This window comes from Microcebus murinus, chromosome 4 (genome assembly GCF_040939455.1).
Source record: "Microcebus murinus isolate Inina chromosome 4, M.murinus_Inina_mat1.0, whole genome shotgun sequence".
NCBI classification, from domain to species: Eukaryota; Metazoa; Chordata; class Mammalia; order Primates; family Cheirogaleidae; genus Microcebus; species Microcebus murinus.
Genome location: NC_134107.1, coordinates 83,340,897 through 83,354,193, shown reverse-complemented (window position 1 = coordinate 83,354,193; position 13,297 = coordinate 83,340,897). Strand labels below are relative to the sequence as shown.

General features: G+C 41.4%; 1 protein-coding gene across 1 annotated transcript; it reads left to right on the top strand.

Moving 5' to 3' along the window:
• The first annotated feature begins 253 nt into the window (after positions 1-253).
• Positions 254-11,640, top strand: MMP8 (matrix metallopeptidase 8). Its single transcript, XM_012770571.2, has 10 exons — positions 254-487; positions 2,654-2,898; positions 3,621-3,769; positions 3,855-3,980; positions 6,591-6,752; positions 8,585-8,702; positions 9,460-9,593; positions 10,167-10,320; positions 11,009-11,112; positions 11,272-11,640. The coding sequence occupies exons 1-10, from the start codon at positions 386-388 to the stop codon at positions 11,373-11,375; spliced, it is 1,398 nt and encodes a 465-aa protein (XP_012626025.1). The 5' UTR covers positions 254-385; the 3' UTR covers positions 11,376-11,640.
• Positions 11,641-13,297: the final 1,657 nt, after the last annotated feature.

The following is a 13,297-nucleotide window of genomic DNA, read 5'->3' as shown; positions in this document are numbered from 1 at the left end:
TTAACACAGCTTCAGTATCTTATACAGTCAGAAAATGTACACTGATAACTCCAGAATTGAGTTCCTGTTTTCCTTGACCAGACAGTTTTGCTAACTAAAAACCCCAAAGGCAAGGAGTAGCAAATTGCATTTTGTTCTGTTGAAAGATTTCCCCATGTAAGGGCACTAAATCGCATTATAAAATTGCAAAACTGTCAGGGTGTAATTGGCCTGTGTTGCTCCATGTTCCTGATGCAGCAATTGTTTTAGACATGGCTTTAAAAGGGACCAAAGGAGAGCAGTGGGTGACAGGGGACGCTGTGAACTCAGGGCACTCACCAGGGGAACGGCCCTGCCCAGAGGGGCAGAAAGGAGACCAGATAGGGTGGTGTTTAAAGAAAACGTCATGTTCTGTCTGAAGACGCTTCCGCTTCTGCTGTTACTCCACATGGAGCTTTCTAAGGCCTTTCCTGTACCTTCCGAAGGGAGAAATGCAAAAATCGTTCAGGTAAATTAACCATCAATTAGGTTAATTAGGTTAATTTGCTGATTATTAGGAACTTGTGTGGGTTGTTTTCTTTTTAGTTAAAACAGACCAAAAGAGATTATCTAGGTGATTTTCTTGAGGTTGAACATATCCTTTAGTGATCTGAAGGGTTCCAAGCTGGCAAGGACTGGGCCATCTAAAAGTTGACCATGAAACCAAGCTGAACTCATCAAAGCCTGGGAAAATACTGCCGTAGAGCTGCCTCCAGCTGGGAGCCAAGCCCTTTTAGAAAGAATGATTGCATTTATAAAACGAAATGGTTTTCTTTCTACTTACCTAAGATTTTCCCTTCCAGTGTATTTGTGACTCAATTACTATATGATATTTCCTATATGGACATATTTTTGCAGTTAAAAATTTTGTATGTAGAAGAGAACCTGGGGATGGGTGGTTATAATGAACTAGAAAATGAGCTCTTAGTGTAATCAGATTTTGATCAGAAAATGAGCTCTTAGTGTAATCAGATTTTGATCCGAAAATGAGTTCTTAGTGTAATCAGGTTTCCCAACACCAGATTGTGAACTGTTTACAAACTTTTGGAAGCATTATAAAAGCAGAACCAATAGTTATTTACCAGAATTGTTTCACAGAATTAAAGTCGGGCCAAATTTTTAAGAAACACAAGGTAATGCTGTCACAAATTTCTCATGTACAGCTTTTTTTTTTAGCATTAGAATTTTAGAAAATTATTCTTCTTCTTGTCTTTTGGAGGGTTATCTCTCACCACGGTAATAGTAAATAAGTCCTGGGTTAATAGCAAAAGTCCATCAAGTGCTTACTTTGGGAAGGGCACCTTGCTAGGCATTTCACAAACACTATCTCACTTAATTCTCACGACAACCCTGTGATAGGAGCATTATTATTTACATTTCAGAAACAAAAGTGAATCTTAAATCAGATAAATAATACATCCAAGTACTCAGAGATAATTCATGGTAGAGCTAAGATTTGAACCCAAACCTGTCTGATCCCAAAGTACATGCTCTGTTCTGTGTCACCTACTGCTATGGTCTAAGGGTGGCCCTCAGAACTACATGCTGGAAATTTGGTCTCCAGTGCGGCAGTGTTAGGAGGTAGGGCTTTTAAAAGGTGCTTATTTGTTAAATGAATGCTACTCTTGTGGGATGGGATTAATTCTCCCTGGAGTGTGTTCTCATTCTTGTGGGATTGGTTATTGAGAGAGTGGGTTGTTATAAAGCAAGGCCACCCCTCGTGTTTTGCCCCTTTTTGCATGTACCTACTTCCCCTTCCACTTCTCCAGCATGTTATGATACAACACAAGGCCCTCACCAGAAGCTGACCAGATGCAGCCACCTGGTCTTGAACTTGCCAGCCTCCAGAACCAACAGCAAAATAAACCCTTTTATTTATAAATCCCTCAATCTTAGTATTCTATTACAGCAACAGAAAATGAACTAAGACCCCTCCAAAATGCCAGGTGTTCATGGGCTGCATGAGGTATGATGAAGAAGCTTCCCAAGTGGCCTGTTAACACCCCTCAGAACCTTTACTTCCAAAGAAGTATTGGCCCCTTTCAAAGAGTTACCTTGGTGAATAAAATGCTAATATCAATGATACTGCCATTACCACAAAACATATTTGGAGTTCTTCTTTTCAAATTATCTGTTGTCATTTGAGAGGCAACATGGTGAGTTGGAAGCTAAACTGTCACCTGGCAAGTTTCTTATTTCTGTGTGTTTCCATTTCTTCATGAGGGTGATTAAACCTTTTCTACAGTAATGAAAAGAAGATAAAAAAGAAAATCTGCATTGATGCAACTAATACCTCAAGAGAATTCAGTTAATGCTAGTTCTATTTTTTGTTATAAAACTAAGGCAGTCTCCCAACTATATATTAGCACTTTGCACTTGGTTCTTATCCTTTATGAGAGATCTATTTTTGTGTATAACCATTAGTTGGAGCACTGAATGGGGGAATGAGGGACTATTCTTTCTAATAGGCATTGTTCTCTCAAAGTCAACCTAAAAGTTTGTGTTATTGTTCCTGTGGCTATTAGATTATTAATTCTGGTTTGTCCTCTTTAATAACTTAAAAAGGATTTCAAAATGCCCAGAGAACTGAAGACCATTTCACAGCAAGGACCCTTGTGTGTTTGTCTTTGTCCAGGACTACCTAGAAAAGTTCTACCGATTACCAAGCAACCAATATCGGACTGCAAGGAAGAACAGCGCTAGTATGGTTGTTGAAAAGCTTAAAGAAATGCAGCGATTTTTTGGATTGAATGTGACAGGGAAGCCAGATGCAGAAACTCTGGAGGTGATGGAAAAGCCTCGCTGTGGAGTGCCCGACAGTAGTAGTTTTATGATAACCCCAGGAAGCCCCAAATGGGAACACACTAACGTAACCTACAGGTGATATTTCTAGAGTTTCAGAATTCATTCATTCATTCATTCATTCAGCCAGTATTGATTATGCTTTTATGATATGCCCAACACCATTCTAGGACTTAGTATACAGTTGGGGAAAATAGATAAAGATCCCTACCCTGGCAGGTTCTGAATAGTGAATGAGTGAAGTGTGAATAGCGAATGAGTATGAGAATACAAGGGTAGAGATTCCATGGGTTCTTTTCACTCCAAAGCCTGCCATTTTAGTCTTCCTTTTCTAACAATCCAAAGAAGAGTGTGGCGATGTTAGGCTATCTCTTTAAGGACCCACTTTAGGACCCCAAAAAGACTTAATGATTCCTAGAAAGAATCTGGCCCCACTTTCATACATCTTGATAATAATAATGATGATAATCCCTAATATTTGTGAAATCCTACTATTAATATTTGCCAAGTAGTGAACTAAATGTTTTACATGTATTTAATCCCCATAACAACCCTATAAGAGGGATGTTATTTTATTATCTTCTATTTTATGAATAAGGAAATGGAGGTTTAAAGACACTTCGAAACTTATCCAGAACCCGTGTCTGTCTTCTGCCCTGAGGCTTGCATGCCCTCCTTATACCCTCTCCAGGGGTACCACATCACGTGTGCAACTCTCTCCAAAATGGAACAATTCAATCTGTTGATAGTCTACTGTTCTGAACCGTAACAAACCCTTCACACACCTTCTCATTTTGAAGGATTATAAGCCATACCCAACAGTTGTCAGTAGCTGAAGTGGGAGCAGCCTTTGAGAAGGCCTTTAAACTCTGGAGTGGTGCATCACCTCTGACCTTCACCAGAATCTCACAGGGAGAAGCAGACATCAAGATTGCTTTTGTCCAAAGAGGTAGGAAAAGGAATCATGCTCAGTTTTGCCTTCCCTGGCTAACCTGAAACTCAGCAAGGACCTAGTACAAAATGTCTTATTTCAGATCATGGTGACAACTCTCCATTTGATGGACCCAATGGAATCCTTGCTCATGCCTTTCAGCCAGGCCCAGGCATTGGAGGAGATGTTCATTTTGATGCAGAAGAAACGTGGACCACAAACTTCAACAGTAAGTTGACCAAGGTTATGTCTACATGCAGCTTCTGAATTAATCTTTTCCACATTATCATACACACAGACACACACACCCGTACACACCCAAGTTATTATAAAATTTCAGACTCATACAAACTGATCATTTGAAAATTTTCTGCCTCAAAATTCTAAGTCAATTTAGGTTTTTTTAAAATCCTGAAGCTAATTACTGACCTTACTTCCTAGGGGAGGGATCAGAAAACTACAGATCATGACCAAATCCTGCCCAGACTCTGTTTGTATAAATAAAGTTTTATTGGAACAGGGCCACATTCATTTGTTTATGTATCACCATGGCTGCTTTCACTCTGCAATGGCAAAGCTGAGTAGTTGCAACAGAGATTTTTTGGCCCACAAAGCCTAAAATATTTACTATCTGGCCATTTACAGAAAAAGTTTGCTGACCACTGCTATAAAGTCTTTTAATATTCTGAAATAGAATGATGTTTGGAAAGGGCCTATTTTTCACTTGTTTTAGAAATTCATTTAGAAATTATTCTATTTAGAAAAGAGTAGGCACATTCTCCCTCATGTAGTTATTTCATCTTCATGGAGCTCTTTTTCAGTGGTATGTTCCTATGCAGCAAACCACTCCTTTCAGAAGGACCAGACTAAGAAGGGCTGGGCTTCCCGAAGAAAAAAGGCTGAGCACAGGTATATCCAGACCACGTGGTACTTCACCAGGCCATGGGGCAACTATATGCCGGAGAGCACTTTTTTGAAATAGGAAAGGCACCTTCTACCTTTGCTTGGCACCTGTTCTTCCTACCGTATTCTCAGTATATATGTTGTGTCTATTCTACTTAAGCCCCTGTGCTAGGAGCTTTGTGTACCCAAGGATAAGTAGCAATTCTCCATACTGTGTATTCCTACTGCCTCCTCCACTAGTTCAGATGATTCCCTCTTACTGAAACTAATGATCCAGATTTCTAACTGGATTCTCCATCTCCAATCTCTGCTTCTTCTAATTTTTGCTAGCATTGCAGCAGAGTTTGTCTTTGGAAAGACCATTTTGGATTATATTATTCTCCTGCTTTAAAGTTTCAATTCTTACATATTCTTCATCAAATAATGTCCAAATATCTTCACTTGGAATTGAAGGTGACTTTTCCTCCCTCATCTTTCTTGGCTTGTCTCCATCTTTCATATACACCAGCTACGTTGCACATTCCCTGTTTCCAGATTATACCCTGTGCTTTCCATCTTCTCTATGTTTGCACACATTGCTTCCTCTCCTTGTCCCATGCACCACCTTTGAAAATCTCTCATCTTTCCATGCTATGTCAAAGGCCACCTTCTATCTTGTCTTCAGCTGGAAATGAGAACTTCACCACAGAATTCTGACAATCTTTGTATCTCTTTCTTTAACTGTTTTCTCTCATTATTCTGGGCATTTGAGTTGTTTGCACATATATCTCCCCTTCTAGACTATGTCCTCCTGGAGAGGAAAGAACCACATCACCCAACCATTCTCTCAAACAGTACTCAAGGCACTCAAAGATGGTTTCTGAAGTGCACTTATGAACACATGTGGTGATAAAAAAGCAAGTCTTGGAGCATGGGTCAAATTTTACTAGGCTAATTATCAACAGAAAGTTGACCATTTTGGTAAAAATGTAGATCTCACTATTATACCTAGGTTTGACACAGATCCTTTACTGTAAATGTGTTGCTAATAAAACCTCAGAAAAATATTATGAGGATGAAATAATACTACACTGCCTGGCATGTGGTAGGTATCTACAACTATCATCATTATTATTATTTTTAAAAGTAGGCATGTAGGAACATGCACAGTGTGTTTGTGAAGTAGCATGTAGACTGGCTGGACTGAAGGATTCATAACAGAAGTCGAGCCCTAAGATATCTACTGGAGCCACATGAAGGAGGTTCTGAAGGCCAAGGAAAGGAGGTTGGGTTTTATCTGATAGGAAGTGGGATCCTTGGAAGTTTTTAAGTTCCCAGTTGTGAAAGACATTACAATCATGGAAGTTAAAAGATGGGGAAAGGGAGCAATAAGAGCCAGGGTTTGTCTCTCTCCAGTGGAAAATTCCTAGAGCTGCTTGGAGAGCTCACAAACAGAGAAGAGCCAATGGTAGGCTATGGGCAATGAGGAAGCCAACATGAGCCAGCCCTGCATCTGTGGCTCCTCTGCTGCCTGGCAGCTTCTTTTCTAACTACTCACTCACCGAGACTCCACTAATGAGGCTGAGGGTCTGAGACACAGGAGAGGGTGGGTGTGGAGCACATGAGGAGGAGGGTTCCTAGAGTCTTGAAACCCATGGCTCGGCCATAATTTCTCTGAGCCTCAGATCTACATCCATAAAATGAGGGAATTGGAATAAAGACAGCTTTTCGTGGTCCTAAAATTTGATGAGAAGTTCACACTCCTTACCTGTGACTTTGTATCTTTATTCCTCCCAAGTTCACTTCCTCAAGTACCTGAAGGGAAGATGAAAAAGACGGGAGTGGGAAGAGCTGTTTCCCCAGGCAGCCTTGGCTCTGAGGTTGTGTTCCTTTAGGTCATATCTCTACCTCCCTTGGATCCACATGGAGCCATTCACCACACATGCTTGCATTTCAGATTACAACTTGTTTCTTGTTGCTGCTCATGAATTCGGCCATTCCTTGGGGCTCGCTCACTCCTCTGACGCCGGTGCCTTGATGTATCCCAACTACGCGTTCAGCGAACCCAGCACTTACACGCTCCCTCAGGATGACATCAATGGCATTCAGGCCATCTACGGTAAGGCCATCTAAAGAATAGTACAGTACGTGGGGCCTGGGGGCAGGTCAAAAAACCCAGGATCTCTCTCCCTTTGCCCTTCTAGCTGGTCTGTACTCTGGGCAAGCTCAAATTCAACTCTGACAGTCCCGGGTAATATAGCATCCGCAGAGGAGGCTTAGGGTGGGGCTGAGCCCACATTGCTGCCTTAAAAGAAACATCAGGAAGAAATACAACACATGCTTCCCAGTCATTGTCTTTGATTGGTAGGGATTGTTTTTCCTCCTCCTCCTTTTTTATGCTTTCCAATTTTGTATATTCTAAAAAGATACGACTGTCCCTTCTCCTACAGCAATCCTGCTCCTAAATGTGTTTTGCAAAGAAATTCTCACATAGGACTATAAAGGGCTATCCATGTACAAGTCATGTCAAGGATGGTCACTGCAGTCTTATTTCTGGTGGTGGAAGTTAGAGGGCACTGGGGGTGGGGAGGGGAGGGGTTATCAGAAGGTAAAATGTGGTGGTTGCATGCCATGCAGTAATGTGCAGCAGTTATAAGCACGGAATTAGATGCACATATGGCAACAATGTAGATGGATCTTCAAAACTTCATGCTTTGTGAAAAAGAAACAGAATGATACATATTCTATAACGTTAATTAAATTATACAATGTATGAATCCACATAGATCTAAAACATATATAGACAAAGCTAGGCATGTTCAAGAAATATGCAAACAAAAAATATAGAGTGAACATATTAAAATAGTTGTCTGGAGGGGGGAGTGGGGGCATGGGCAATATACGTAACCTTAACATTTGTACCCCCATAATATGCTGAAATTTAAAAAAACTGAAAAAAATAAAATAGTTGTCTGTGGGAGAAGGAGGGGAATGGAAGTGGAATACAGAAAGAAGATATATATTTTTTTAAATTACTGATACTTTTTAAAAGTATTACTGACATTTTTCAGGGATTGGTATGCGGGGTTTTATGCCCTGTCATAAGAAGTCCTGCCTGGGTAAGACCCTGGCATCTCTCCTCTCTCTTGCCTTCCTGCTCTCTAGTGGATGTGAGTAAAACAGGCAACCAGAGAAGGGATTTGCTACTCTCTGAAAAGTAGAACAGAATGAGAGAGAGTGGAGCAGAGTGCAGTGCAATTGGGGAAAATGCTCTCCCCCTCTGGTGGGACAGCACTGTCGAGTCAAGCATGCCAGAGTACCACAACCAGGGCATTTTTGTAACAGTGGCAGTTCCAGGAATGATGAGCTCTCTTCTAACCACCTCCATTGTCAACTCCTTCCCCTGCCCACCTGGCAACAATGCGTCCTTCCCTTGCCCACCCATGTTTTAAATTCTCTCAACTATTTGTACAGCCCTTCATCCTACAATGAGAGAACACATTCAAATGCAAACACCTGTAGAAAGGATATTGATACAAGTAAACCAAAATTTATAATATAGAGTAAAAGACTAATATCAGATCCTTTCCGGAAGATGGATTTTGGTGGGGAAGGAGGAAGTGGACACTGAGTGACCAAAAAAGTAGAAAGAGGAACGACGAGGGGGAGAAGGGTTAGATTAGAATTTAAGGGGGGGGAGCACAAAATTCAAAATTCTTTACTTCACAACTTAACTTGGAAATGACCCCGAAAACCATAAATACTCTTATTTAAAAAGCAAAGAAAAACTTTAAGAGGACCAAATGCACAGTTACTTTAATACCTTGTGGGATAGTCTGGCAGCATTTCTCTACACGTGAAGACCCCTCACCTTTCTGAGAAGTGTCTTCAGCACACTAAGAGTCACACTGGAGTTATGCTTATAAAAAGTCCTTTTTTTTCCTCCCACAGGACCTTCAAACAACCCTATCCAACCTACCGGACCAAGCACACCCATGGCCTGCGACCCCAGATTGACATTTGATGCTATCACCACACTCCGTGGAGAAATATTTTTCTTTAAAGACAAGTATAAAATTGAACTATTCTTTCTTTTGGTTTCTCTTACTGACATACTTTAAAGCTGGATTCTAATTAACCACAAGCTACTGACCTTTTCCTTTGAATTCTTCACATATGTGTCTCATTGGAATTTTTAGTGTTTTTCTGAATAACTCAAAACACCTAGGAAGAGAGAAAATAAACCTAAGACACGCACACATTCAGATGTCGGTGGTGATATAAAAGGACATAGGCTACAGCTGCTTGGGAGCCCCATAGCTGAGTTTACCTGACATCAATTCCGCCTAAAATCAGCCGAGTAAATGGAAACCACCACTTAGCCAGCTGTGTGACCAATCATCTCACTGATTGAAATTTTTGTTTTTCCATTGGCTAATTTGTGATTGTGCAATTTTGTGATTGGCTGAGTGTACTGCGGTTGCTTTTGTGGATGGCTATATATTCTCAACATTAGTGGGAGCAATAATGAAAGATACAATGTGTAAGGCAGGGGCAATGCCGAATATAATCAAGTAAGATCACTCCTGTGGCCTCCTCCAAAAACTGTAAAGTACTTACCACATGGACAACATCACCATAAAGCTTAGCCTTGTGCTGGCCACTATGCTAGACTTTGCAATCACCATGTTGTTATAACCTTCCAGCAATCTTATAAGGGCCATTACTATCCCAAGAATCATAGAAAACACCTACTTAGACTATTTTGTGTGTGTGTGTGTGTGTGTGTGTGTGTGTGTGTGTGTGTATTTTCTTATGTCCATTAGGTACTTCTGGAGAAGACATCCTCAGCTACGAAGCGTTGAACTCAATTTTATTTCTCTATTCTGGCCATCCCTGCCAAATGGTATACAGGCTGCCTATGAGGATTTTGACAAGGACCTAGTCTTCCTATTTAAAGGTAACATCCTAAAGAGTTCATTTTTTCTTAGTTGTTCCATAAAAGGAATGGGCAGGACTTCTTTGTGGTGGCTTCCAGGTTCGGAAGAGGTGAGCCCATGAGAGCATTATGCCAGCCAGGCTGTGGCCAGGAGCCCAGGGTTGGGCCCATCTTGACCACTAACTACCGTGTGAACTTGAGCAGGCTGTACTCTATTCAGGGCTCAGTCTTCCCACCAACAAAATGAGAAGACCACACTAGGCCATCTTTAATCTCCCTCCATCCTCATCCCAGTTATAATTTCCTAAGATTCCTCAAGACTGTAATTAGTTTGTGTATAGAAGTCACATGAGCTAAGGCATCACATTATGGGGTCCCAAATGTCAGGCTAAGAAGTTTGAATATTTTTATAGGTACTGGGGAAAGATTAGGACCATGATACCCCCCCCCAAACTTAACTTATCACCTTCATCTTTTAAAGACTATTTGTTCCATTTTCATTTCCATGATGAAATTTGAAGATCAAGAAATGATATATATTATTTTATAAGAATGGAAAAATTGTACTTAACATATAACCTGAATCATTGGCAGGCAACCAATACTGGGCTATGAGTGGCTATGATATTCAGCAAGGGTATCCCAGGCATATATCAAACTACGGCTTTCCAAGCAATGTCCAAGCAATAGACGCAGCTGTTTCCTATGGAAGAAAAACATACTTCTTTGTAAATGACCAACTCTGGAGGTAAGGTAAACTATTTTTCAATTATAGGTTGAAAACTGGGTTTCTTCACCCTGTGTACAAACCACTAACAATCAAGCATCTGAAGGTTTTAAAAATCTAGGTGGTCTGTGATAGGTTTTAGTGAGAATGCATTCTTTTTCACAAGATGATTAATGCTACCATGGCTTTTGAAAATTTCATTTTTATTAAGTTAAAATGCTATCTCAATATTGAGGATTCTGTGTCATGAGACAGAGAGAACCTTAATAAATCACTAGGGTGAGATGCAAAAAGAATTAAGCCAGTTCTCATGTATGAGTTAAATTCTGACATGCTCAAGCAAATGTTATCCAGATAGCTTGCAGAATTTCTACCCAAGTTGAATTCATTATTTACATTTATACATACACACATATGCACATAATATACTATGTACCAATTAAGTACAAGTCTTAGAAAATATAAGCTCTTCTCTTTGGAAATAATATTGTGTCTGCAATCAGAAGCCTGTTTTAGAATTAGTGATACCCCAAAATAAGTATGTAACCTAAATTCTTAGGTAGAGAAGTTAATCATTCTTAATCCTAGGACATTGTGAGGAATGAATGAGAAAACATGAGTGAAGGGACTTTGTAAAGTATATACTACTAAAAAAGAACTGTTATATTCTGTATTGTTTTTAAATTATTTAACATTTTGTTTTTATCAGATATGATAACCAAAGACAAGCCATGGACCCAGGTTATCCCCAAAGCATATCGAGTACCTTTCCAGGAATACAAAGTAGAGTTGATGCAGTTTTCCAGCAGGATGGTAAGTAGGAGAAAAACCCTAGGAAATGTGTTTATATTTGTAAAACAGCATGTTCTCATTTGAATGTTATATTGGAACAGGGACAGGGTTTTTTTTTTTCATTGAAGACATCTGAGATCTTTTATAAATTAATTCAATAAATTATCTCTTCTTTTATAGACTTCTTCCTTTTCTTCAGTGGACCAAGATATTATGCATTTAATCTTAGTACTAATAGGGTTACCAGGCTTGACAAAAGCAATAAATGGCTTAACTGCAGATAAAATTGAAGCAAAATCAAATGTGCTTGTATCCATTTTCTGAATAGGGAAGTCCAACTTGTGTATACTTTACATTGTGTTCTATTTATACTTTTCTCAATACTAAGTAATTTTGTTCCCCATCACTGTATTCATTGGGCCTGTCCTCAGTAAAAAAAATATGTTTGGAATATTCCACTGTTTGCAGAGGTTGATTCAGTTCTTACACATTCCGTCTTAAGTTAGTGATTCCATCACAAAGAAAAGGAAAATAAACCTTTTTTGGTCACCTCGGTATTCACTATTCCATTATTTACTTATCTGACTTCTAAAATTCACTGCTTGATAACTTGCGTATCTGACTGAATATATTCTTGAGTCTCTTTAAACATGCCTTATGCATATCTGCTACTTTCTTTTTTTTCATATTCTTTTTCTTTTTCTCATTCTTTCTTTCTCAAGAACACACAGTTGCAAGTGCATAGCACTGGATTTTGGTTAGAGGTAAGGATTGTAAACAACATAGACAGTATCCCTTACCTTTACAAAAAAAAAAAATGTGGTGTTATTTTCCATTCTTGGATAGAATTGTGGATGATACATGTTGTGGGTTGAATTGTTTCTCCCCAAAAAGCTACGTTGAAGTCCTAACCCCGGGTACCTATGAATGTGAGTCTATTTGGAACCCGGGCCTTTGCAGATGTAATTAGTTAAGATGAGGTTGCACTGAATTGTGGTGGGCCCTAAATCCAACGTGACTGGTGTCCTTATAAGAAGAGGAGAGACATAGCCACACAGGGGAGAAGGCCGTATGAAGATAGAGGCAGAGATGGGAGTAACGCATCTACAAGCCAAGGGATGCCAAGGGTTTCCAGCAACCATCAGGGAGGCAAGGAAGGATCCTCCCTCACCACCTTTAGAGAGGAGAACACGACCCCACTGACACCTGAAGATTTTGGACTTCTAGCCTCCAGAACTGTGAGACAATAAATTTCTTTTGTTTTAAGCCACCAAGTTTGTAGTAGTTTATTACAGCAGCCCTAGGCACAATGTATTAAACACAGTACGTCTGCACTTAAGAAAATAAATCAACACAGAATGCCAAAGTTTATCCCCCACTAAGAATTATTGGGCATCTTCCCAAGGGCGCAGCAAAAAAGGAGGGGTACCACCGCCTCTGCTGCCTCCTCCCTGCTCTCTCCTCCCTGCTCCCTCCTCTGCTGCTTCCTCCTTGCTCTCTCCTCCCTGCTCCCTCCTCTGCTGCCTCCCCCCTGCTCTCTCCTCCCTGCTCCCTCCTCTGCTGCCTCCCCCCTGCTCTCTCCTCCCTGCTCCCTCCTCTGCTGCCTCCTCCCTGCTCCCTCCTCCCTGCTCCCTCCTCTGCTGCCTCCTCCCTGCTCTCTCCTCCCTGCTCCCTCCTCTGCTGCCTCCTCCCTGCTCTCTCCTCCCTGCTCCCTCCTCTGCTGCCTCCTCCCTGCTCTCTCCTCCCTGCTCCCTCCTCTGCTGCCTCCTCCCTGCTCTCTCCTCCCTGCTCCCTCCTCTGCTGCCTCCTCCCTGCTCTCTCCTCCCTGCTCCCTCCTCTGCTGCCTCCTCCCTGCTCTCTCCTCCCTGCTCCCTCCTCTGCTGCCTCCTCCCTGCTCTCTCCTCCCTGCTCCCTCCTCTGCTGCCTCCTCCCTGCTCCCTCCTCCCTGCTCCCTCCTCTGCTGCCTCCTCCCTGCTCTCTCCTCCCTGCTCCCTCCTCTGCTGCCTCCTCCCTTCTCTCTCCTCCCTGCTCCCTCCTCTGCTGCCTCCTCCCTGCTCTCTCCTCCCTGCTCCCTCCTCTGCTGCCTCCTCCCTGCTCCCTCCTCCCTGCTCCCTCCTCTGCTGCCTCCTCCCTGCTCTCTCCGAGAGTCCAAATAAATGGGATAGTTGGATCTGTTGCTCCTTAGTTCTTTATTGCCTGGAGTACT

Excerpts from the sequence above, each read along its gene's own strand:
- MMP8 (XM_012770571.2), top strand. The coding sequence starts at position 386 with ATGTTCTGTCTGAAGACGCTTCCGCTTCTGCTGTTACTCCACATGGAG. Across the intron at positions 6,753-8,584 it reads TGGCATTCAGGCCATCTACG|GACCTTCAAACAACCCTATC; the intron begins GTAAGGCCATCT and ends TTCCTCCCACAG. Across the intron at positions 11,113-11,271 it reads TGCAGTTTTCCAGCAGGATG|ACTTCTTCCTTTTCTTCAGT; the intron begins GTAAGTAGGAGA and ends CTTCTTTTATAG.